This window comes from Mus caroli, unplaced genomic scaffold (assembly GCF_978045245.1).
Source record: "Mus caroli unplaced genomic scaffold, Mus_caroli_1 scaffold_8, whole genome shotgun sequence".
NCBI classification, from domain to species: domain Eukaryota; kingdom Metazoa; phylum Chordata; class Mammalia; order Rodentia; family Muridae; genus Mus; species Mus caroli.
The window spans coordinates 71,156,222-71,182,179 of record NW_028227263.1 but is presented as its reverse complement, the minus strand read 5'-3'; the positions used below and the strand labels follow the sequence as shown (position 1 = coordinate 71,182,179).

General features: G+C 39.9%; 1 protein-coding gene across 8 annotated transcripts in view; it reads left to right on the top strand.

The window, feature by feature from the left end:
- Akap13 (A-kinase anchoring protein 13) overlaps positions 1–25,958 on the top strand; it is a 280,085-nt gene that overhangs the window by 211,841 nt on the left and 42,286 nt on the right. For all 8 annotated transcript variants that reach the window (XM_029479051.2, XM_029479049.2, XM_029479050.2 and 5 more), the window contains 4 exons: positions 747–855; positions 9,433–9,475; positions 11,018–11,150; positions 18,084–18,258. In XM_029479051.2, the coding sequence (XP_029334911.1) occupies positions 747–855; positions 9,433–9,475; positions 11,018–11,150; positions 18,084–18,258 (460 nt within the window). The remainder of the gene's footprint in view (positions 1–746; positions 856–9,432; positions 9,476–11,017; positions 11,151–18,083; positions 18,259–25,958) is intronic.

Here is a 25,958-nt window from a genome sequence, read left to right as displayed (position 1 = left end):
GTGTGAGTCAGAAAGAGGCAGGTTTCATCTTGTGAGAATATTCGAATGAGCTGTCTCAAAATGAAAGACACATGAGTCCCCTTATCACCAGAAGTAAAAAAATGGTTGCTTCCGGGATGTTAAAGGAGCCTCTGCTTTTGCTTGGGCTACATGGCTTTTCAAATGCTATGGATTTAAATTGCCCGTAACTCTACTGAGGAAGTTAAGTTACTAAATTGCAGTCACCCTGTGTTCATGTACAGTCAATCTAAGAGGAAGTGAAAGAGATTTCGCCTCTTCCCAGATACAATGCTGCTTTGCTACTGTTCTTGAACTGCTTTCTGCTCACATCTCAGTTCCCAAGTCCTTATAATCAGAATAACAACATGTCCTATTGTCAATCTCTGAAGACAGTTTGGGTTTTCAAAGCAGCAGTGCTCTATGTGGTTTGTTGCTTCTGATGAAGTTACTTACCAGGTTGTGTGACCAGCACATACCGAGTGAGTACTTACTCAATCTGAAACCTTATTAAATGCTCTGCGGGCTGGAAGCCCACGGTAAATGGTGAATACTCACCAGTTCCAGACGGGACAGGAGGCTTAGAAAGCTAAGCGGCTTGTTAGCAGCTGAGGACCAGGTAAGTGGCAGAGGCAGACTGGATTCCACTTCTTCCTTCACTAAGTTGGGTCAGTGCAAATTCTGCACATGTCTAAATATATGAATGTGTACTTAGAACTCATTCTCCATTTTTTTTTTTAATTTTGTAGACATGTTACAGGTCTAAACAACAGGGATTTAACTACTGTACATCAGCCATTTCTTCTCCATTGACAAAATCCATCTCATTAATGACAATCAGTCATCCTGGATTGGACAGTGAGTATATTACTTTAAAAAAAAAAAAAGTATACCTTAACTACTTTTCTTATCAATTTTCTTATTTTGGGATCTTATTAACTTCTAAAATGTGTCTGCTTCTTCTTTGGACTGTCTTTATACTTAACCATAACTGCTAAGATATCAGTTTTTAACTCTTCCTCTTGGTATATAAAAATCTCTTTGATGCTTACATTATATTCATTATATTGTGGAGTTTAAATATGAAACTATTTTTAAAGGATTTTTAAAATAATTTCAGACTTGAAAATGGGTAAAAATGACTCTCATTGAAGAAATACCTAGCAAGAAAAGTACATGGAAAAAATATCAAGAACTTGTGCATTCTTCCCTCACATTACCAAATGTTACAATATTTCATATTTTTCCAGAATATTCCCTTTCTTTATCACTCTCCTTCAGAGAGTAGGTTTCTGTACCCCTAGGTAATTTAATGTCTCTTAAAAACAAAGATACCTGGAGGAGCTAGAGAAAGTACCCAAGGAGCTAAAGGGAACTGCAACCCCATAGGTGGATCATTATTATGAACTAACCAGTACCCCAGAGCTCTTGACTCTAGCTGCATTTGTATCAAAAGATGGCCTAGTCGGCCATCACTGGAAAGAGAGGCCCATTGGACTTGCCAACTTTATATGCCCCAGTACAGGGGAATGCCAGGGCCAAGGGGTGGGGGTGGGTGGGTGGGGGACTGGGGGGGGGGGGGAGTGTATTGGTGACTTTTTGGATAGCATTGGAAATGTAATTGAGGAAAATACCTAATTAAAAAAAAAAAAAAACAAAGATACCTTTCTTATATTATCATAATTACCTGAATCAGGGGATTAATCCTGACCAAATTAATCTAATATAGACACAGTTCAGTTTTTCTCACCTTTTCCTGGGTCCAGGATCCTGTCTAAGAACAAATGTTAAAATGAGTATTTATGTCACAGTAGGCTCCTTAAATCGAGAAATACTTTTCGAGTGATCTTGCCTCTGCTAAACTTCACAGAAGACAAATTAATTCTAGCAGTCAGAAATGTCATGCTCAAGAGACAGAGCTGAAGAACATTTTTACTTAAGTAGAGGAGGATTAAATCTGAAAATGACTATTAAAACTTCGTGCAAATGCAGGTCAATTGGCTGTCGAGGGTATATTGACACATGGGATTTATAAACACAAGGCTTGTGTGCATAAAACATGCTTACACACATTTTAATTGTATAAATATTTGTTACCAACTTATTCCCTTAAGGAGCCTTTTTTTATTATTAAGATTTTTGTGTAATGTGTGTGAGTGTTTTACCTGCGTTTACATCTGCACCACATGCATGCCATGCTCACAGAGTCCAGAAGAGGGCATTGGCACCTCTGGAACTAAAGTCACAGATACAGTTGTGAGTTACCATGTAGGTACTGGAAATCAAACCCAGGTTATGTGGAAGAATAGCCATTGCTCTTAACCACTGAGCCATCTGTCTAGCTCCAGGAACCTTTTTTAAAATTGATTTTCAGTGAGTAGTTACAGTGTGCGATCCTGGTGCAAAGATTAAATCTGAAAGGGAGTGATGCACATGTTCTTCACTGCAGGGCCAGGTGTTCTGGAAACTAAGCACAAGCTCCCGATGTCTATGGTCTTTTTTCAGCGTCCTCTTAAAATTTAATTCAAAAGATCTGGAGACTAATGTAGCTGCCCTTCATTAGTGAATTCTGTCTTTCATCTTGGCTAACTGGATGTTTAATATTAACAGATTTTCACAATAGAGTTATGGCATTAAGGATGATTCTCTAGCTGTGTAATCATGAGCACCTGCATTTGGACCCCAGGGTCTACAGAACAAGCTAGGCTTGCTCTCAGGCTTTTCTGTGACCCCCAGCATTGTAAGGGGGGTGAAGAGAGGCAAGAGGACTACTCACTGCCTTCCAGCCTGGCTAAGGAACATGAACTCCAGGTTCAAGGAGACCCTAGCTCTCTTCTGGTTTCCTGTGTGTATACATATATACACATGCATGCTTTAAGGGCAGTTGGACCTGCTGTTCAGTTCCTGTTGAGCATGTATGAGGTCCCCCCACCTCCCGAGTTCTGGGATTATAGGCATACACCATCACACTCAGTTTACAGTCAGTTTTTCATAAGGTAGTTTAGCTGATGTTTTATGTAAGCACATATAATGATGAATGAATGATTGGTATAGAAACCCTTTACCCTCAGTCACTTCAACTGTTTAGTCAGGATAACGTGCTGTGTGTGCTTTTAATGTGAATTAAAGTCATTAGTGTACTTCCTGTTGTATGGACATGGAGTACTGTAGTTAACTACATGGAGTTCTGTAGTTCACAGTGACCCCAAATAGTGCCAAAGTCTCTTTTTCCCTGACTGTAATTTAAGTAGTTTTGGAAACAAGAACATTGTCTATCATGTTGGAAAAGAACTCCAAGTTATTGGGAAAATATTCCTGGTGCCACACAGACAAGCAAAGTGAAAGTGTCAGCAAGACAGTTATTTTTACAAAAGAGAACAGTGACCTAGCCCGGGCAAGCAAAGGGGCTGGGGGCCGGGGCATCATTTCACCACCTCATTGGTGGAGCTCAACTTCATAATCTGATGTCGTTGTAGCTTTCATATTAGGTACAAGGCAAATCTTTGATTTAGGGCCTTAAGTTTCCCAAATGATAAAAGGAAAATTGATGTATCTATTTTCCAGTCCATATTTGGGTACCAACTTTTTGCTGGGTACCAGATTAGACGATGGTGGATGAAGGATGAACTTGCTAATAGTTTCTTCCTTGGCTATATTTATGATTTACAGATAAGAGAACAAGTTGAATCTAATAGAAAATAGTAAATGAAGCAACTAAAATAAACATTCTGGAATTATCAGAATTTGGGAATTGAAGAAAGTTCAGACCAAAAGAAACTAGAAATTGGTATATGGAAATCTAAACTGAGGATGTAGGGTTCCTTTCCGAAGGCAGTAGAAGCATGTAAATTAAAACATTTCAAACCAAACATGATGAAAATGATGTTGGGAAGAAAAATCCTGTAGGTCAATTGAAGGCTTTTGTGGGGTTTGCACTGTAGCTGGTTCAGAATAGTAACCTCAGGAGAGAAGTTGAAGATCAAAGAAGCCCAAATGAGGAGTGCTATAAGGATCCAAAGATGGTGCTCAGCTTTGCACCTTTGAGTAACTAAGTAGCTGTTAGATACCACTTGGCTGGTGAAGGGATAAAGGAAGAGCAAGGCAGTAGGAAAGATGCGTTCCCTTCTGCGTTGGAGGGGTTTTCGCTGTCTGAGGAGTGTCCACCTACCCACGAGTGAGCGAGGAGGTGAATGAGTCTGACCCTGAAAGCATGGCTCTGCCTTGAAGATTATAGAGAAAGGAGGCCCCAGTATATTGTGTGCATATGCTAGGAAGAGGTAGAGTGAGGTAGGAAATTTGGGATGAGAAGAGCAGTAAGCACTGAGCCCTGAGCAACCTCACTATTGGATGTTTTCTATAAACCCTAAAGAGGGAAACTCACGCTATCAACTGGGGTCATTAAAAAGAGTTTGCCTCTTGTTTTCAAATTTAACAAGTATGGATTTTAGGTGATTTGCAATTGTTCATGCTCATAAACAAATATGTAAATAAATATATTGTCAGCTGGGCAGTGATGGCACACATTTTTAATCCCAGTATATGAGAAACAGAGGCAGGTAGATCTCTGTGAGCTTGAGATCAGCCTGGTCTACAGAGTGAGTTCTAGGACAGCAAGGCTATACAGAGAAACCCTCCCTTGAAAAACAAAATAAGCAAATAATAAGCAAATAAACTGTGAATTTTGATAACCTTTCCTGAGATCCCAAAGGTCATTGACATTATCCTGTTTCCACATAGGTTGAAGGTACCCTTTTCTTTGTCCTGACATAACCTTTGCATGCTCTAATGTCTTTTTGTTAACCTACTTCTCCGTGCAATGGCACATGAAGCCAACAAGGTGGATCTCCTTTTCCGTCAGCATTTCTCCACTCCTCCTTAAATCTAAAACTCTTTTCTTTTGGCTCTTCTTATTCCAGTGATGAGGAGGAAGAGTTTCGTAGTAAATACGCTAATTTAGTATCTAGCTAATTTAGTGTTTTAGCTTTAAAATGGCTATAGGCTTGTGACTAAAAGAATTAAATTATCTGAGGGCTTTATCTTCTTGCATGCTGTAGCTTCTCTATCCGTGATGTATTCTGTCATCTTCTATAAGGCACTTGATTTGCATGCCCTTGTAGATCTATTTTGATGAGATGGATTTTTTGACTGTCTCAGTGGCCTCCCAATCCCAGAACAAGAGTCTTTCCGAAGCACACCTCAGGCATGGGGTGTATGCTCAGCCCACTTCTGCCCTTAATAATACTGTTAGTTTAACAGGACTTGCTGTTTGACAGCTTCCATTTTATTTTGTTAACCATTTTTCTCTGTCTTCTGGGACACATAGGTAGGCTATCTATCAGTGATACCTAAAAGTTTCCCTTTTGATCATTTCATATAATTGAAAAACAAAACTATGGTATTAGATCCCAGAGATTAGGAAATGGGAGGTTTGTTGTTGTTGTTGTTTTGTTTTTTGGTTTTTTGGGGGGTTTTTTTTGTTTTGTTTTTTTGTTTTGTTTTGTTTTCTTGGTTTTTTGTTTTTTCTTTCTTTCTTTTTTCTTTTTTCCGAGACAGGTTTTCTCTGTATAGCTCTGGCTGTCCTGGAACTCACTTTGTAGACCAGGCTGGCCTCGAACTCAGAAATCTGCCTGCCTCTGCCTCCCGAGTGCTGGGATTAAAGATGTGCGCCACCACGCCTGGCCGGTTTTGTTTTTTTTTTTCAATTTTCTTCTAAAATTCTCTTACGCTGCATGCCTCTCTATGAGTTACAGGATCAAATCACTTAGTAACAGCCGGTATGAAATGTTTTGAGAAATCAGTTTCAGTAAACTTGAAATGCAACTGAGTCTTCTTTCAGTAGGAGACCTTGACTTCAAATTGAGAGGACTTCCAGGATATTGTGAGAGTTACATTTTTTTTTTATGGGAAAACTATTTCTATCATGAAGTAATGCATTGTTGTTAGACCTAATATTGTGAGTGTCTAATACTTATGTTTATATAATTGCACTTCCAGTAAAGTTATTGTGGCAACCATTTCACATTGTCTTTTAATGAATATGCCCTTGGCATAGAAATACTGTTTAGTTTTAATGGTAGCCTCGTTGATGTTCAGTATATTTTTCACTATTAAGACACCTGACAAACAGTGAGATATTTACTTTTTATCCCTTGTAGTAGGCAGAAAGCTGTAAAAATAAACTTCAGCTTTGAGTGTTCAGAAATTCTCAAATCTCTTTAATCCAAAGTATTGGTGTAGTACTATCAAAAAACAACCAGGCTGTGGTACAAAAAAAAAAAAAAAAAAAAACCAAAGCCTCAGTAAATTTCCTTATTATTATGAATAAATTGTAACCCCAGAACATTACTAGTCTCATTGGAATTCTTTTTTATTATTAATCATTTTATTTGTTTACATTTCAATTGTTATCCCTCTTCCGGGTCTCTACTCCATGAACCCTCCACCAACTCTCCCACCCACTTTCGCCTCACCCCTCCAGCATCCCCCTTCTCTGGGGCATCAAGCCTCCACAGGACTAAGCACCTCCTCTCCCACTGAGGCTAGATGAGGCAGTCCTCTGCTACATGTGTAGTGGGAGCTCTGAGGGGGTCTGGTTAATTGATACTCTAGTTCTTCCTATGGGTTTGCAATCTTCCATTGGGATCCCCTGCTCAGTCCAAGGGTTGGCTGTGAGTATCTACATCTGTCTTAGTCAGGTACTAGCAGAGTGTCTCAGAGGACAGCCTTACCAGGCTGTAAGCACATCTTACATCTGTAAGCACATCTTGGCATCAGCGGTAGTATTGGGGTTTGGTGTCCGCAGATGGTGTCTCACGGTAGGGTGGTCTCTGGATGACCTTTCCTTCAGCCTCTGCTCCATTTTTGTCACTGGATTTCCTTTAGACAGGGACAACTCTGGGTTAAAATTTTTTAGATGGGTGGGCCGTGTCTATCTACTGGAGGTGGTCTCTTCAGGTTCTGTCTCCCTGCTATTAAGTATTTTGACTAATTATCCTAGGAGCCTCTTGAATCTCTGGCATCCACAACTTTCTAGTGGTTCCCCAAATTTCCCCACCCCACTGCTACTTATTTTTATTCATTTTCCTGGCCCTCTAGACTTCTCAACTTAGAATCTTAAAAATATAAAAGCAGAAGAGTCTTTTGAGTCCAGTGTCTAGCATTTCTCAGATGGTTCATTCAGTCCAAAAATGCCAGTGAGATTAATGAGGAGGAAGTAGGCAGATACATTAAGAAACTTGGTTAAGCAGCTTCAAGATACATGGTAAACACCCAAAGCAATATTTGATATGTTGTACTTCCTAACTTTATTAATTAGAAAACTATAATAATGTAAAAACCATTTATTCTCCATGAGACGCTTTCTTGTTGTATAGAATACATTTTATGTCTACTCAGTAGTTGCAGTTCAAAATCCCTAGGTATATAGTAGGTTAGGTCTGCATGTTATTTTGTGTCTTAAAATAAAAGGATGGTTTAAATGTTATTTATCTGCAATAATGGTTAACGAGTTAATGATAGGTTTATTTTCTTCTGTTTATAATTTGTCATGGAGATGGCCCGTGTTATCTCATGCTCTTAAAGTCTCTACACTTCAGGAATTTTAGAGGCAATAATTTTGGTGGCAGTGGTAAATTAATCTGTTTTTTTTTCCCAGAACCACATGTAAGAAGTCATAGTGACTGAAATAAATTCTTTTTCAGCAATAAAAACATTGGGAACTCTTAGATTTGCTGCCATAGATTTCTTGGTACTTAATCACATATGTATTTAGTTTTCATTCCACAGAAATCAACCAGTAGCTTTTTTTCTTGGCCAAGTTCATATTTTTCTGCAGTATGAATTTGACGTAATTTATCTTGTGTAGTTTACTAGAGTGGTAACTTAGTGAACTGCTTAAATGTGCAGTGCACTCCTGGCAGTCCTAGGAGAGCTGAATGCTTACAGCAGTGGAGGCTTCGGGGTTGGAAAAGCTCTAAAGCCATTGTGTTTACCAACAGTCTCTTGTTTTAAAGCTAACTAAGGTGTCATAGATTAAAATGCCTGTAGTTTAACAGGTAGGTTCTACAGAATTGGGAGGCAGATACTTCCTACCGAGCTACTGTTCCCAAACATGGTGAAAGTAATGGAAGAACCCCAAGTTGTCAGGTACAGGAAATTTGAAGAATCCCTTTAATGTTTCATTTACTTTATTCCTATGAGTTAAATATCAAAGTTACTTAGTAACAAGTATTACTTACATTTAAAATGTAAAACCAAATTGATGTTAAAAGAGTTTAGAATGCCAGTAATGTCATTGTGGAGCGTCTTCAAATCTGTCAGTTTTACTCATAATAATCCTAGAGGCTCTCAAAACCGACCTCAAAGAATAAAGTGTGTGTATGTGTGTGTGTGTGTGTGTGTGTGTGTGTGTGTGTGTGTATTCCATATGATAACAGTAATCAGATAGCTATAAATGATCATATTAAAATTGAAAGTCATTCACCTTTGTGCTTGAAGCTTTGGTTGCTTATAAATTCTCAGTGGTAGTTCAAATTAAGAATTATATTAACAGTAATTCTTCATTTATCTATTAATTTGCCCATATTAATGTTTCATAGAGAAATAATTATAGTGTTCCCTTTTCCTGCTTACGACCCTGCTACCTCACTTAGCCTTGGAATTTTACTCACGTGGCTGCATTTCTGTTAAGGGAGGAGAAGAATGCATCTGCCCCATTCATTCTATTGCTGTCAACCTGAAAAAGACCTAACGGTCTGGTTCCGCTCACTTCACAGTTGAGGGCTGATCTGGGGAAGTCTTTCCCACACTACAGACAGAGCCGGGGCTCTGTTGCCAGCACTTTGCTCCTTCTGGTTCACTAATCTATTTCCAGGAATTCTCAGGAAGCTATCAGATAGTATTAGATTATGCTGATGGAAATTTTTTTTGTTGTTTTTTTGTTTGTTTTTCGAGACAGGGTTTCTCTGTATAGCCCTGGCTGTCCTGGAAGTCACTCTGTAAACCAGGCTGGCCTCGAACTCAGAAATCTGCCTGCCTCTGGAAATATTTACAAATGGGATTAGGAGTAAAAAGTGTAACATTTGCTTTCTTCTTTTATATTTTTTGATAACATCTCAGAAAGATGGCCCATGGGAGCTGAGCATTCATTAAAAACAGAAACTAAATGTACTTCACCTGTATTTAAGCATAACAACTAATGTGTTCAGTTACACAGATCCTGGATTCAATTTACTTTATCCAAATATATTTTGTTCGTATTTCCATTCTAATTTGAAAGTTCCCAGTTTAACTTCTCCTAACCTTTCTAAGGGAGCGGCACCTGCACTGTTGTTCAGGGACTTTGCTCTCCTTACCTGTGAACTTATAGGCGATACACTAACCATCAGGACAAGGTCTTTGTGTGCTAACTTTACCTCTGTGGCTTGTGTTTTCTAGACTCACGGCCCTTCCACAGTACCAGTGCCAACCTGACCGAGAGGTACGAGACATTTAGTTTCTTACTCCCTTTCTCAGAGTGAAATGAAGACGATACAAACTATCTTACCACGTTGCATTAAGTACTCTTAAGTTTTTTTGAGCTTCCCCACGTTCTGACTTCTGAAATGGTAAAGTTGAAATCATTAGAAAGTGTTTGACAGTGTAGGCTTTACCTCTGAACATTAGCCTCAATCACTCTATCCTCTTATTCTTTGTATTGTCTATCGTTTGCCTTTATTCATGTAAAATATATTTAACATATATTTAAATATACTTGGCTTGTAGAGATTTTCAGTTTTTAATAAATTTAATGCTTTGCTTTATAGAGTTAAGCGCATATACATACATACATACACACATGTGTTGTGTGTATAGGCACGCTTTTGCGATCTTTTTAAAGCTGAGGGTTGGTGGTATAACTCTGTGGCTGTGCCCTGGGTTCCGTCCCCATTCCAAGAAGAAAAGCTGTGTGTAGCATATACCTCTGCACACTAGAACTGAGGCTATCCTTTTCCTCCTCTCTCCCTCTCCTCCGTTCCTAATACTGGGGAGCAACCCAGGGATTTGTGCATGCTAGGTAAGTGTTCTCTCACCGAGCTTCATTCCACCTTGAATGCGTCTTTCACTTGACAGCATGCACAGAATCCCCATTGACTGTCATTTATGGCTCTTTGTTTGTGTTTATGAAATTAAACATTGTGATTTAGTATCGCTGGATTTCTGATCATTTTGATGAGGTTGCCCGCTGTTTCACAACGGCTTTAGTTTTGATTGTAATCTGCAGTCTTTCCAATGAGTGTTTCTCTTTATGGCGCTTTCAGATCTTTATCTTTCTTTCTCAGGAACAGTGGTTTTTATGCCATTTCTCTTTAAAATGGACATGTCTGTTTTGTAACCACCACATATATAAATAAGGCTGTAATAGGGTCCTTTTATGGTTCTGCTTATGAATGTGCTCTCAGAGGCTGAAACTGCAGCCCTGTGGGGCGGTGCTAATACCAGGCAAATCGCTTAGATGGGTTCTTTGTCCTTACATTATTTATTTAGATCCCACTATGCTTTAAGAAAACCCACTATTATGAATCTCCTAAAATTAAAACATACCCAGATTAGATGGACTTAAATTTCATTCAGACTTCTTGACAAGTAGATCAGTAAACTTGGATCTCTAAAACACATCTGTCCACATTCTGCCTGAAGTGTGCTTACTCTTCACCCCAAAGTTATACATAGCTTTCTGGGCGGGGTCACAGTTTGTCAGTAGGCCTGAAGACTAGAAAAGATGTGTGTCCTCTGCTGTTGATAGGCTTGTCCGTGTCCTAAGATCTTGTTTTGCCTGCTTCCTCAGCACATATTCCGCCGTCCATTTGTGTGTATGGATTTCCTTTCAAGCAAAGAAGTCAGTATACCCAGTGCTTTTTTATATTTAACTTTAGATTTGTTTTCATAGTATATGAGACCATTCAGTAGCCGCTGCCTGTTTCTTACTCAGTCCCATTTAACATTTCTAGTCCTGAAAAACATAATCTTTTTTTTTATTCAGTATAACAGAAGAAAACTGTAATTTCCTGCCTCCAAGCCCCTCAAAAAAGAATTTTGAAGAAAAGAGTGGGACTAAGGTTAGTCGCACCTTCAGCTACATCAGGAATAAAATGTCCAGCAGCAAGAAGAGCAAAGTAAGTATCTTCTGGGAATTCTGTAATAAGCTCTTGTCACCACCTGCCTATAGACAACAGGGAACGAGTGGGCTGAACTTGAGAGCTGCTTTGAAGCAGTCTAATGTCAGAAGCAAAGCGGTAGCAACGTAAGCCGTGGCCAGTTACCACTGTGAACCACATGCCAGAAGCTGCCCGTGCTTCACCTTAGTGCATCCTTTCAAGAACCCTGCTGCTGTCGGCCTGCTTAGGACATGCCTAAGGAAAAACCCATCTCTCACCTCACCCCACACACTGAGCCACAAGGCAGAAACTATTAAATGGGGTTTAAAATCCAAAAGAAGGACTCTGTGCTAAGATCAAAAGAAAGATTTATTGGAATAGAGGGAAGAAAATGATGCTTCAGAAAAATTACAAGAGCTTTTAAGACTTTCTTAGATTGATTTCTACTTAGGAGGATTTGTTTTGTATCCTTTTTAGTGCTTAAGAAGTTAAATTAAGACACGTATACCTGGGGCTGAAGAGATGGCTCAGCACTGGCAGTTCTTATAGGACCTGGGTTCAGTTCCCAATGCCTAGATGATGGCTCACAAACACATTTCAGTTCAATTTCACAGATCCAGTTGTAGTTGTTTGTTCATTACAAGATTCTATAAAATATAAAATTAAGAAATAAATCGATAATAACCCACATATATTCTCAATACTTTGATTTACATATGTTTGATACTTTTGTGGTTGTCCTAAAGAGAAAGAAATTAACTTTTTTATACTGATTCCTGATCCTAAATGAGAACTATTTTCATTTCAAACAAGTGAGGGTAACACTGTCTCCTCCCTTGCCCCGCAGTCGCTTACTCACCTGTAACCCTCTGTCTGCATACGCAAAGAAATAAGCACACAAAAGCAATACCCATGCCCACAAGTAGTTGGCCAACACAAAATGAGCAAATGAGCTCAGTGGTATTTTTATTTCATTTTGGTTTGTTCATTTTGCCTTTTTTGGTCTTAACTATTCTTTTGCAAAAACAAAAATTGTCTTGACTTTCATTTTTGTGTTTTTAAAGGGTTGCTTTGTGTTGGTAGTATTTTGTTTTGTTTTTTGTTATTTGTTTTTCTAATAGAAGATGTAGAGAAGTAGGGAGATCCTGGGAAGAATTAGGAAAGAGGTGGGGGGGGGGGAAGATCAAAATATATTAATTTTTTTCAATTTAAAAAAAAAGTACCCTCTTTCCCCTGACTAAGCCTTTCAGGCACTCAGTTGTGAAAGCTAATAGAAATACAGCCAATAAGTTTTGCTAACTGTATTGGCTTTCCATTTGGTAACAAATTACCTGCTCTAGTCGTCTCTTTAAGAAAGATTGGATTTCAGAGGTTTCAGCATATGTTCACCTAGTATTGTTGCTTTGGGGCTGTGGTAGTAAAGTGCCCCATGGCAGGACACCTACTAGAGGGGAAGCAGAGAGAGGGGCTGGGGCTTCATTACCCCCTTCAAGGCCACACACCCCATAAGTTCTCTCCAGGAGGCCCCCGCCAAGTGTAGGGAGCAAGCACAAGGACCTTTGAGAGTGAGTGCATTTACTATCCTAGCTGTGACTCCAGGTTTTATAAATAAAGTATCTTTTACCACAAAACTCTTACACCAAATCCGCTTTTTCACCATTTTCCCTACCAAGTATAGGATGGAAATACAGTCTACTAAATCATCTCTAGCCTAATTGTGTGTTTTATTGGATCCATTCTAGTTTGATAACTAAAAAATATATATATAAGAAGTCAGGAGGAGGGGATATATACTGTATTCCACATATTGGCAGTAGCAAAACCTGCATGTTTTCTTTAGCTTCCTTCCTTTGTCTATAGTTGCTATCAACAAAAGAAAATTCCCTTGGGAAAACCGAACCATGTATTATTGAATGGCTTCTTTGCTTAGTGGCCTGTAATTCTCAGTTAACCTTGAAAATGTCATGGTTAGGTTTGGATGAATTCGAAATATTTCTGTTATTTTTTTTGCTTTGCTTTTAAACTGGACTCTTATCCAAACATACACACACATAATTATAAGACCAACAAGTGAGTAGAGACTATCTCTGACCACCTCTCCCAATGAATGGTAGATTCAACAGTGAGATTGCTGAGGGGGTAGGTAATACAGACAGAAAAAAAAGATAATGTGGGATCAGACTTAGAAACTGGAACTTCATCTTTAAAACAGAATCTCACCCAACTTCCGTACTCTATAGACTGCAGCTCAATAACGTGTTTCAAGTAGCAAGTCTAGATAATGGTCAGGCAGAGCTACGTGAGGTCTGGCTTCCCACACAGGTTGCCTGTCATCGTGTGCTTATTTTTCAGCAAAATCCATTACTAAGTAGTTTCTTTTTCATTTGTCTTTAATATTTTTTTAACTTCAAATGACTACCGTTAGGTAAGAGGCAGGTGATGAGATAGGACAGGGAAATAGGCTACCTGTGTTCGAGTTAGGTCTGTCATCACCGTTAAAGAACCAGTTGACTTCTTGCCTCCATTCCTCTCTGTCGACAAAATGACAACACTCTTTTGCAATTGACATGGTTCCTCTTTCTGACTTGGCTTCAAGATTTGATCTTTGGGGGCTAAACTGTCTCCAGCAATGGAAACTCCAAAAATTGCAAATTCATAGCTCTGCAGATTGCAGTACGGTTCCCTTTACTGTGTGTTTTCAAGTACCCCAGTGGCCAGGCATGTTAACATGCCGTCTTTCCAGTTAGTGGAGGTTAGCTTAGTATTAAATAAGACTGTTATACAGCTGCTACAGAACACTGTGACTTTGTCAGTATAATCAGAGGTAATGAGAGAGAAATAGCTGTGTGTCCACCCAATTATACAGATAAGTGAGTATCAGTCAACTCTTTTTCCTAACTATTGAATGATGTTTCCTATGTTGTTTTTTAATAAAAAAAAAAAGTGATACCATAGATATTAACACTATTTTTTCTATAAAAATAATTAACTTTCACTTCTCCTGCTTGGGAGTTAGTTGTTTTCTTTTTCTTCCGTGCTGGAGATTGTAGGGCCTTGCACATATTGGGCCAGTAATGTAACCACTCAAGTGCTAAGATTATTAATTTTTAAAATATGTGTTAATGAGACCATATAGTTATTCAGCTGCTAACCAATACATATGAGTTGTATCTGAATATAGTTAGGAAAGTCTCTCTGAGTAAACATAGTATGTGTGTGTCTATGAGAAGACAATTATAAACTTGAGTTTGTTATCCCACATGTTAAGCTGTGACTGCCAACACTTCTTTGGACTCTCTGAGTAGCCAAAGTTAGCTATTAGGCAGCAAATGTTTCACACTCATAGACAATATGTGTTGCCCAATAGTGCCAAGTTTTTCTGTGTATAGTGTTTATTATATAAGGAATTTAGTTATCAGTCCTCCATACATAACCTTTGAGTCATCTGTAACATGCAGACGTTGCAGATGTATAGACGGAATGCTTTTCAGAAGCTTAGGAGCCCTAAGCAGGAAGTGTAAGAGGAAGATGGGCAGTTTCTCTTTTGTCGTATTGTCTTTGAGCAGTAGTTCTGTTTCCTGCTGAGTAAGTTGTGTGTATTATACATGTATTAAGGTCCTTGGATACATACATACTGCTTGCCTTCATGAAGAGAGTGGTCTTCACGCCACTGATTGTCCTTTTCTATTAAGCTCTCATTTTTACAAGGACAGCTTGAAGACACAAGACACATTTTAAACCAGTTCCTAGTCTGACTCAAAAGTTCTCTGACTAAAAAGGACTTTCTCGCCAGCTGATACCTTAGTTAACTTTATAGTGAGCCATTCAGACCCAATTCCAAGTTTCTGTGCCTTGTATATGAAAGAATTTCCCAAGATGCCAAATCACATTTGGTTTTCGTGCTCATGGAGTACCCTACCTTCTAAAAGGATAGGATTAAGAAAGTGAAAACCACGTTTCTTGCATAGCACCCTAGTATTATCATGCCCAGTCTCATCACTTTTAAATGTCGTTGGCTTCTTATTCCACAGTACAGTTAAAGCAAGTTAGCAATGGTTAAATATAGACATATTAAATTTAAGAATAATGACCAGTTACCATTTTACCATTGTCAACTTTTCTAAAATATCTTCTTATAACATTGCTAGCCAGGCGTGGTGGTGCACGCCTTTTTAATCCTAGCATTCAGGAGACAGAGGCAGGCGGATTTCTGAGTTCGAGGCCGGCCTGGTCTACAAAGTGAGTTCCAGGACAGCCAGGGCTATACAGAGAAACCCTGTCTCGAAAAACCAAAAAAAAAAAAAGACAACATTGCTTTTTTTATGCAGTTAGGAATATTTTATTTTAGGAGATGTACTTTTTAACTTACAGTATTAGCGTGGTCTTGATCCTTGCCATATTTCCCATACTACAATGCAAATGCTGTCCACACATGTATTTGAGAGTTACTTCAGTTTTCTTTCATTTCCTGTGTTCTTCAGGGTAGAGTGGTTAGCTTTACCAGCAGCATTCAAATAGTTAAGACTGTCTCAAGGAAGCAGGCAGCCTCAACCCTCCCCTTATGCACTTTCTCAACCACTCTCTGGCTTCCTCTTACCGGTTTGCTAATGGTCGCTCTGAGCAGTCTGCCTGTCTGCCTGCCGGCATGAGCATCTTCTGTGAGAGGACATTTCCTGGCATGGGGGTCAAATCATGTCAGTAAAATGGGGCCGGCTTCCCGAAGTTCCTCTCATAACCGTGAGATTCACGGGACTAAAACATGGGCAGGTAAGAGCCTGACTTCTTTAAAGCACTGAGTTACAACACGGGGAGGCCATGTGTAGTTTGTTGTTTTGTTTTTGTTCTTGGAGGAACTCATCTGGATTACTGTAAAGGATAAGAAAATGGATTATTCAGATCTGAGGAACATTACAGTTCATCAGAGGCTAACCTAGCTGACCTAGAAAGTTGTGCTGTTTGCTTTTTTTTTTTTTTTTAACCATTGGTGTATGCTTTTAACGGTCAAGCCAAAAAAAAAAAAGATGGTTTTAACTTAACAATTTACTCAGAGAAATTTGCAGCAAAAAAATTAGGTAAAAGGGATGCGCTCAAGGTGTGGTGATTCGGGTTGTGTGCATTTTAGCAGTTACTAATTTCTGTTCAGAAGAGTTTCCTGTTTTGTAAAGTGGTTTTCCCCCCGTCCTTTCTGTTTGGTGGTTTTTTGGTTTTTTGTTTTGTTTTTTAGTTTTAAGATGCATCGGTTTGGCTTGGGGGGGGGGGGCTCCATGTATTCTGTTAAGGGAGAGTTTCACATGAATCATAGATTTTACAAACAGCCCATTTCATAATATTGGGTGGATTCTGAACTTTAGAAAATCAGACAGTTTGAGTTCCTATTTGTTACTGATGATTGCTTTGTGACTCTTTGCAACTCAGGGGTATTGCCAGCCCTTTACAGTAAGTGTGGTGATCCCAGACTGCATCAACTGCAGCTTCAATAGTGCCTGCTCCAGGCGCCAAAAAAAAAAAAAAAGTATTAGTCATCTCTAAGCCTCAGTCTCTTCAAATATAAAATGGAGATAATTAGAACAGTGCCCTGTCCTAAGAAAATACATGTGAGTTACTCATTCCCAGAGCCTGACACATAGTAGCTATTCATTAAGTGTCATGCTTTGTCCTCTCTGTAGTAGAGCGGGGAGCAAGATGCCCTCTTGCCAACTGAGTCTATCTCCATAACCTCTACAGGTAGCACTAATGAGTCACAGGGTTAGAAACTGTCATGGTCACTCACTCTGAGAAGCTCACTTCCTGGGGTTTTGTTTTGTTTTTTTTCAATTATAGTCCTAGTATATAACTGTAGGTAAAATTCACCTCTATGAATTGTAGCACTTCATGGTCTAGTTAGTTTGTAAGGGAATTATTCCCTTAATCTTGGGGATTCCCTACCCTGAGTGTCCAGTCTTCTGAGAGGAAATGGATGCTGTAGTAATCAGCTTGAGGGGACAAAGAAGGTGGTCTGGGCAAGTTTCCTGGCAGGGCCTCATGTCTTTCTGTACTTCTCTTCTTCCATGCTTTGCACCAGCACCCTTGATAGTGCTCCTGGCGTATTGTCTCCTGCCACAAGTCAAAATGTCCTTCCTTCACTACCGAAGATTGTGGTTTTGTGTTGTGTTAGGAGAGTTAATACACTGGTGACACTCATTCTCAGTGAGGTATTTATTATACGTATTAAATGTTACTTAGAGCAAAACTATAAGTGGACACCTGTCCCATTTGCAAATGAAATGACTAGGGCTCAGAGAAATAACTTCCTCTCAGCCCCACCATAAGTAGAACTTAGAACTGCCTTTATTCCTAACCCCTGTGCAGTCCTCTACCCTCCTCTCACTGGCCTGTCTGTCACCATTTGAACCCTGAACCAAAATTAATATCTGGTAACCTACTGAGTTCTAATTAGTAAAAAACAGTATATGTGGGGTTATTTAATAATTCTGATTAGAGAAAGGAAGGAAATCTCATTGTTCCTCAGGGACATAAATGTATTTTGTAAAACTTAAAGAAGAACCTCACAGAACGTTTTAAACTGCATGACATTGTTTTTCTCCTTCAAGCTGATCCAGAATTGCTACCATCCCTTGCTCCCATCCATCCCATGGCTCCCCTTCTAAACTGACTCTAAATTCAGTGTGCCCTGTGTGGACTATGCTACACCTTACTAAGCTCTTCCTCTGTAGGCTCTGCCCCTTGTTTCTTAATATAAACAGCCCGGATGGCTCAGAACTTGTGTTTCAAATGTGTTTCAAATGGGATCTCAAATGTTTGAAAATTGATAAAATGTTGCCCAGGCATTGTTCCTCATTTCTGTCCACAATAGCCACCACCCTCCCTTGACCACTTGCCATCTGTGTGTCCAGGTAAGGGGCAGGCCTTCCTTCCAGTGCTCAGTTAACTGTTGATTCTTTTCTTTGGCAGGAAAAGGAAAAGGAGAAGGATAAAATTAAGGAGAAAGAGAAAGACTCTAAAGAGAAGGAAAAAGATAAAAAGTCTCTTAACGGGCACACATTCAGCCCCATTCCTATTGTGGGTCCCATCAGCTGCAGCCAGTGCATGAAGCCTTTTACCAACAAGGACGCCTACACGTGTGCAGGTAAGAGACATGCTTCTCTCTCCAGTCAGATGAGGCTCTCTTGCCTCACAAAAGCTGGTCGGTTTCTAGTTTCCTGTGCATCCCACCCCTGATCTGTTCCTCATTTGTGTGGAGAAGTAACGCATGTGTGTTTTTTCTTCGAATTTTAATTATGTAACATACAATCTGTATTTTTTTTTCAAGCATCTCTAGTTTCAGATTCTGCGCTTAGAAATTGAAAGAAATCTGGCAAATCAAAGCAATACAAAGTCTTGAGCCTTAAAGCTTCACAGATCCTTTGTCAGATCCTACACACTTATTTTTATGCTTCACACACATACACATATAGCATGCATGCACACATGCAATTTAAGAGATTCAAACTCAGGGCCTGGTATAGAGAAGCAATCTTCCTTCTAAGCTGTTTCCCAGCCCTTGTCGGCTTACTTTTAAATCTGACCTTTTGGAATATGATCCAGCACTTTGCCAGCATTAAATCATGATGGCTACCAGCTGAGGGCGTCTGCATGTGCACAGATGCTCCGTGCTTCTGGTGTAGGACTTAGATAACCAGTGTCTGTGTCACAGCCACTTCATTTACAATTGCAACACAAAAGCAGCCATAGATATATCAACAAAAAAGGCTTCATTCTAGGAAATTTCCATTTATGGATACTGACTTGCATGGCATGTCATATTGATCTTTTCGATTCTTTTTCCTTTTTTTTTTTTCTTTCTTTTTTTTGTTTTTTTTTTTGGTTTTTTTGTTTTTCGAGACAGGGTTTCTCTGTGTAGCCCTGGCTGTCCTGGAACTCACTTTGTAGACCAGGCTGGCCTCGAACTCAGAAATCCACCTGCCTCTGCCTCCCAAGTGCTGGGATTAAAGGCATGAGCCACCATGCCCGGCCTGAGAATACATTTTTTAAAAGGTTTGGTAACATACATTCTTGTAAAAACCGATTTGAGGGATATATTCCCTAAAGTAATCTACAGCCCTATTTGTTTTACTCTTTAAAGGGAAAAGCACCTAAATCAGTATGCATTCCTTTAGGCAAAAATCACACACATTATCAGTATTCTCCATGGCTGACTTAACAGAATATTGAGAACATCACACAATAGTTTCAGATACACTTACAAAGCAGGAGACTAACTCTGTCCAATGTGTCCAGTATCCCCACTGTGATTTCCTTCTGGGACCCGGGTTCTAATAAGGACTCTTTAGTGTTAAATGTCACCACTTCTGCTTTTTGTCCACAGAACAGAGTCCACCTTTCAGTACTGGAATGAATATCATTAATTAATTTAATTGCCTACAGTAGAATTCAATAGAACCTTTTTATTTTAACCATATTATCTATCAATAAAACATTTTAGCATATTAAACTGGGGCATTTAATGTTAAAAACTACATTGAAGTTGCACTGTACTTAATAAAGAGCACATTGTAAGGCTCGAGCCTCAGGTTTGCCATTTTACTTTCTGATCAGTTATTAGATGATTGGTATTGTCTGTGATCCATGGCTTCTCCAAAGACTCTGTGTAGCTGTCTCTTTTCGTTTCATCTAACACCAAACAAGGTGTTCCTCACACCATGATGAAGGCGAGCAGAGGCGGAGCAGTACTGCTGGCCCCTTCTTGGGTGAGAAGCACCTCTTCTCCCTCAAGCTGTCTGTAAAATGAAGCCACCTAGCATAACGACTGAGAGAGGCAGCAGTGCATTACCCTGTATATCAATCCTGTTTCTCGTCTTAAGAGCTCAGGCTACTTACTTCTCTCATACAGAATACCTGACAGAAGCATCGGGGAGGATATTTATTTTGTCTATAGTTTCAGTCCATCTAGTACAGAAGGCATGACAGCTGGTGGTGACAGGAGTCTGTAGAGGAGACTTCTTTCAGTCTTGGGAGATCAGGAAGCAGAGAGGCAGGAATAATTTCAAGACCCTCCCTAGGTACCTACATCTGCCAGCTATGCTTGCCACCTAGACACCGTGTCCCAAAGGATCTGTAAGCTCCTATAACAGTGCAACCACGTGAAGACCGAGTGCCCAAAACATATTTCTTTGGGGGACAGTTCACATTCAAACAAACCATAACCGAAATCAATGTAAAGGATAGTTGCAGTGCCTGGGAATATATTTTACTAGTAGGCCTCTTGTCTAACATCGTATATCCTCAGTTCAATTCCCATCACCGGTAGAAAAACAGCCATAGCAATTTACTTTTGTGTTCTAAAGTATTGCTTTGCATATTCCCTTTTTTTCCTTATGAAAGTGCCTTTACTTTCTTGGGAATCATTAATGTCAGAAAAAATTAAAAGGCCCCAATTCTTTGAAAAGTTCACACGGTATATCTTGAATATATTCACGCATTCCCAACTCCTCTCTTAACCATCTATAAAATTTAAAAAGCTTCTATAAAATTAAAAAAGAAATTGAATATTGGAAATACACAATGGTACAAAGAATACATTCCCATTCAGATAAAGAGGTACAGCAGAATAGAATGAAGGATTGGACAAACCAAGATTGATACCAGCATGGCAGATGTTAAATCATATAGCTCCATGTCCACCATCTGAAGCACAGACTGGTATAACGGGGACCCCAGAGGGCTTGAGCAACCTGCCCTTATAACATTGCTGTTTACAGTTTCTACGACCCTCTCTTTAAGGAAGGCTTCACTAGTTAACTGCACCTTGGTAGACATCCCATATTTCTAGGGTTTTCATTGCATCCTTTGCTTCACCTCCACATTTTAATGCATTGCCCTTTGAGAGGCTTCCTTCTAGGAGAGCAACTCTGCTATATGTTGCTGGATCTCTATCCCTTCCTTTGAAATCAGGGAGAAGGTCCATGATTCCATAACTCTGCCTGTCTACAAAGCCAGTGCTATGTGAATAAAATCAAGGACCACCTGAAGCTTAAGCAGTAGTCAGGCACCCGTGAAACATGGGTGTAGTGGTCTCAGAGTACACCGGAGGAAACACTTCCCTAACAGTGTGCCAATGCCACCTTGAGCCTCAGATGCTTGGCATATAGTTACAGGATTTAATGCTGGCCTCTTGAGTATGACCTTGATTGCTTTGGTCCAGTCCTTTCTTGGGACATGTTTCCCTAAGGTCAGCCTTACAAGCACTTCCTACCAGGTAGCCCTGGAGTTCTCTTCTCAAAAGTGTTTTCAAGTGCACCCAGAGCTGGCGAGATGGCTCAGTGGTTAATTTGCACTGGTTGCTATTCCATGGGACCCCTGTTCCGTTCCCAGCAGCACTGGCTGCTCACAGCTGCCTGTGACGCCAGTTTCAAGATGCCTTCTGGACTCTGCAAGCACTGTGTGCACATGCTTCACAGATATATATTATACAGGCAAAACACTCATACGTGGTTGGTTAGTTGATTGATTGATTTAAAAAACAAAACAAAACAAAACATCCACAGCTTAGGGGGATCCAGCCAATTCCACAGTCCTGAAATGTCCTCAGGATATCTTTCCTATTCCTTCGATGTCCTTGGCTTCTTTTTGGTGGCTCTGTTGTCTTGAGCAGCTCCTTTGTCCTTGGCTCCAATTTTGCACATACTTGAGAACTTTCTTCTATGCTTTTTTGCTTACAACTTTCACTTTAAAAAATTAAAAAAAAAAAAAAAGCCCTTAAGCTGTAAGCTACAGCCTGAGTGCTGGGCTGCTGCAAAATTTCCTCCACTAAAATTTTTAGTCTATCCCTTTCATATTTTGTCTCATAAGTCCCGGGGCTTATTTAAAATACAAGTTCTCTGCCACAGTTTAAAATGAACGCCATTAGTCCAGTTTACAGTTGTCCTTACTTCTATCAGACACCTCCCCAACAGTCTTCCTTTCCCCTCCGTATCAGCATTCTGGGCATTTGCACTCACAACAGAATCGCTGGCTAAATTGTGGCTCAAGTACCTAGGGCTGCTATGGGGCTTTTTGAAATGCTCACAAACTAATTCTTAAATGTTCCTACATGGTCAGGTTAGCCACAGATCTGACCCTACTTCTTCATACCAAGTACCTTTTTATTACTTAGACTTTCATCTCCTGACAAATACATGAGGGAAACAACTTGAAAGGCAAAAATTGTTTATTCTGACTTACAGCTACACTTCATCTTTGTAGGAAGGGCGTGTCAAAGCAGAGCAGGTGACATCATGGTGCCAAGGAAACTGGAAAATAATGCCTACCCTGGCTAGCTTTTCCCCTTTTTGTTTTATCTGAGTCTCCATCCTGTGGGATGGTGCTGTTCACCTTTATAGGAGGCCTCTCCTGCTTAGTAACATTGTGGAATGTCCATATACAGACAAGCAGTGTGTCTTTTTCCAGTCCAGTCAAGTTGACAGTAAAGAGACAGAGGCAGAGGCAGGTGAGTCTCTGTAAGTTCAGGGCCAGCCTGGTCTACACAGCAAGTTCCAGGACAACCAGAACTACATCGTGTGAGACCCAACCTCAGAAAAAAAGAAAAAATTAATAAACATTAAAAAAGAAAAGCAGGCTCAGGAGATGGCTCAGTGCTTAAGAGCACTGAATGCTCTTCCAAAGGTCCTGAGTTCAGTTCCCAGCAACCTCATGGTGGCTCACAACCATCTGTAATGGGATCTGATGTCCTCTTCTGATGTGTCTGAAGACAGCGACAGGACAGTGTACTCACATGCATAAAATAAGTAAATCTTAGAAAAGAAGGAAGGAAGAAAGGAAGGAAGGAAGGAGGCAAGCAAGCAAAGCATATATAGTAAACGCTGGAAATTGAGACACCTGAGTAGAGCCAAGAGTTTTAAAGGCTATGGATATAGAAAATATGCATATTAAGCATTTTATGACCTTCTGAAGCAGCAGCCTGTCAATCTCCCCTGACTGATTGGAACCGTACTGTAAATAAATCTGGGGTTCAGGTTTCTACTGTCCAATGGACTGTAACTTGTGAGCTAAGCAGTCCTACAGGATGTTTTGTGAAACCCAATTTAGGAATAGTGAAACCTCGAGGATCCCCAACTGAAGCAAAATACAGAACTACTCTGTGGACAGACAGCATGCCAGAGACTCCCCAGACAGGAGTAGGAAGGTGGGCGTCCTGTTAAGTCAAGCAATACAACTTAAAAACAAACAACACAACCATAGCTGCCACAGATGGAAGCAAACCACTGTTAGGAGCAACTAGCAGATACAGATGACTAACTGGCTACATGAATAGTCTCTGTAGTGGAAGAACAAGGTTAAACAATAGAGCAGACATAAAACTTCACCTGCAGAATCATTGTGGAGAATTTTCAGATATTCCAAATATCATCAGCATATTTAAAGTAGCTTCTCTGTTTTCTAGGAAATTTTATGGTTCCCAGAAGCTTTTCATATTTAACTCACTGGTTATATGCTTGCATGTCTTTAGTGGACTAGTACTGGGAATTGAACCTGAAGCCTCCCATTTCCTAGAAAAGCATTTCACCACTGGAGTATATTGCCAGCCTTAGTATTAAATCCTAAAAGTAAGGACAGTGGAGTGTGGTGGATGGAGTGTGGTGGTGTGTACCTGTAACCCCAACACATAGAGGGCCGAGGCAGGTGGAGGACCATGAGTTTTAAGGCCAACCCGGGCTACATAGCAAGACTTTGTAACAGAAACGCAACAAGGGCTCGCTCACCAGATCATGATACCTGTTGACCTCTGGGTTGGATCCTTAGAGATTCACATGACAGAAAAAGATCGTCCTCTGCCCTTCACACACATGCCATAATGTACCCAGCATAAATAGGTTTAACTGTGATTTTTAAATGTTTGGAAATAGAACAAGGGCAGAGGATTTGGCTCTTCTGAGTCTTTTTGGTGAAGACTTGAGTTGAATCTTGAGAGCCCTTATTAATCCAGGTGCAGTCTCATGACCTATCTATCACCCAAGGGATTATGGGAAGTGAGTGGAAGCAGGAGAATCCCCAGAAGCTTGTGGGCAATCGCAAACAACAAAGAACCCATGTCTCAAACAAGGCAGCTCACTCCTGTTCTCTCCCTCTTCCCTCCCTCTTTCCCTTCATTCCCTTCACTTCCCTTCCCTCCATCTCTCCTCACCCTCTCTTACACACACACTCTCACACACACACGGAAAGTAATTCAACAAAGGTCATGTTCACAGATATTTTAAATTTCTATATATTCTCAAAATATATAATATATATATACATCATATATATCATATATATCATATGTATAAATGTATAGTAATGTCTATAGATAGCATATTATTATATAAAATATATACTATAACTCAAAATTCTGTGACACATTTTGGTCAAGGTTGTTCATATTAGAAAGTACTATTCTTTCCATACAGAGAAACCCTGTTTTGGAAAAAAAAAAAAAAACAACAAAAAAGAAAGTACTATTTTTTAAAGAATTACATAAAACTGCCACACACACACACACACACAAAATGACCCACCAAACATTTTCTTTCATTTCTGGGGATTTTATTTTCATTTCATAATTTTCCATGTTTTATTAGTAAATTTAGATGCTCAGTTAACACCAATCATTGAGACTGGAGTGGCGGGTACTAGGATAATATGCACTTAGTCTTACAGATGCTCTAGACAGACTCAGTATCTTTGCCAGCTCCAGCAGACTTCTTGTCCCTGCTTTAAATCTACCCACATCGTTGCTCCATCTTACATCACAGACAGCATCTAGAGGATCATAACAGAAAGCATCAGGGATTGTTACCCCAGTAAGCAGCCAAGGTCCAGAAATACATTTTCAGTTTGCAGTCACCCCACATCAGCAACCTAGGAAGGAGTTCAGTGGTTTAGCTACAGCCACTACTGTGCTCTAGAACTAGTAGTGGAAGAGTTTAATCATTTGATGGTAGCAGCAAAATTTATGTATACCCATGTACGACTTGCTTCTTGGGGGGTGGGGGGGGGTGGTAGGAGTAGAGGCTTAAAAGCAATGGAACAGTATGTAGTTGTCTTTCCACAAGAATGAAGGTAACTGCCTGATCCTCCTGACTTCCTGACAGACAGGGCCTGCTATGCATATTTGTATTATGAAACCCCATCTATTATCTTTGCAGGAAGCGGGAGATATGAGTAATCCAGGGACTCAGAATCCTTTGTCTTTTCCCTTCACCCTTCCACCACCACCCCACTCCTCCCCCCAGCTCATGTTCAGGATCTTCCCAGGATTCTCAGGAAATGTAGCATCCCTGCAGTTAGTCACCTACCTCCTGGGAAACCACTGTGCTTTTAGAAGACAGTGGCTTTTCTTTTTGTTTAATAAAAACCCATTTTGTCTGACCACTGGACAGATCTTAATAACCCAGACAGCTGTTCTCTCAGGCTCTGACTTGTGATTTAGAAGGATCAAGTATAGGACATGACAGAGATATATTTTGATGGTTTGCAGTGACTTACTCCTGACATCTGTACATTCGCATATCCATCTACTTGCAAATACTAATAGTTTAGAAGGATAGACTTTTCAGTGAAGTCACCATCACTGAGACCACAAGATTACCCTGGACCAGTCTGTCAGAACACAAAGCAATTGCCTGAAGAAAAGATCCTTTCTTGATCAACAAGACCACTTTATGTGCAGTTTGCTGTGGAATAACACAGAAGTGTTAATGATAATGGCCACAAAAACTAGTGGGCAATACAGCTTCTGTGTGCTCTCAGCAGTCTGCTTCTATGTTTAACAGAAAGCCTAAACCTCTGCTC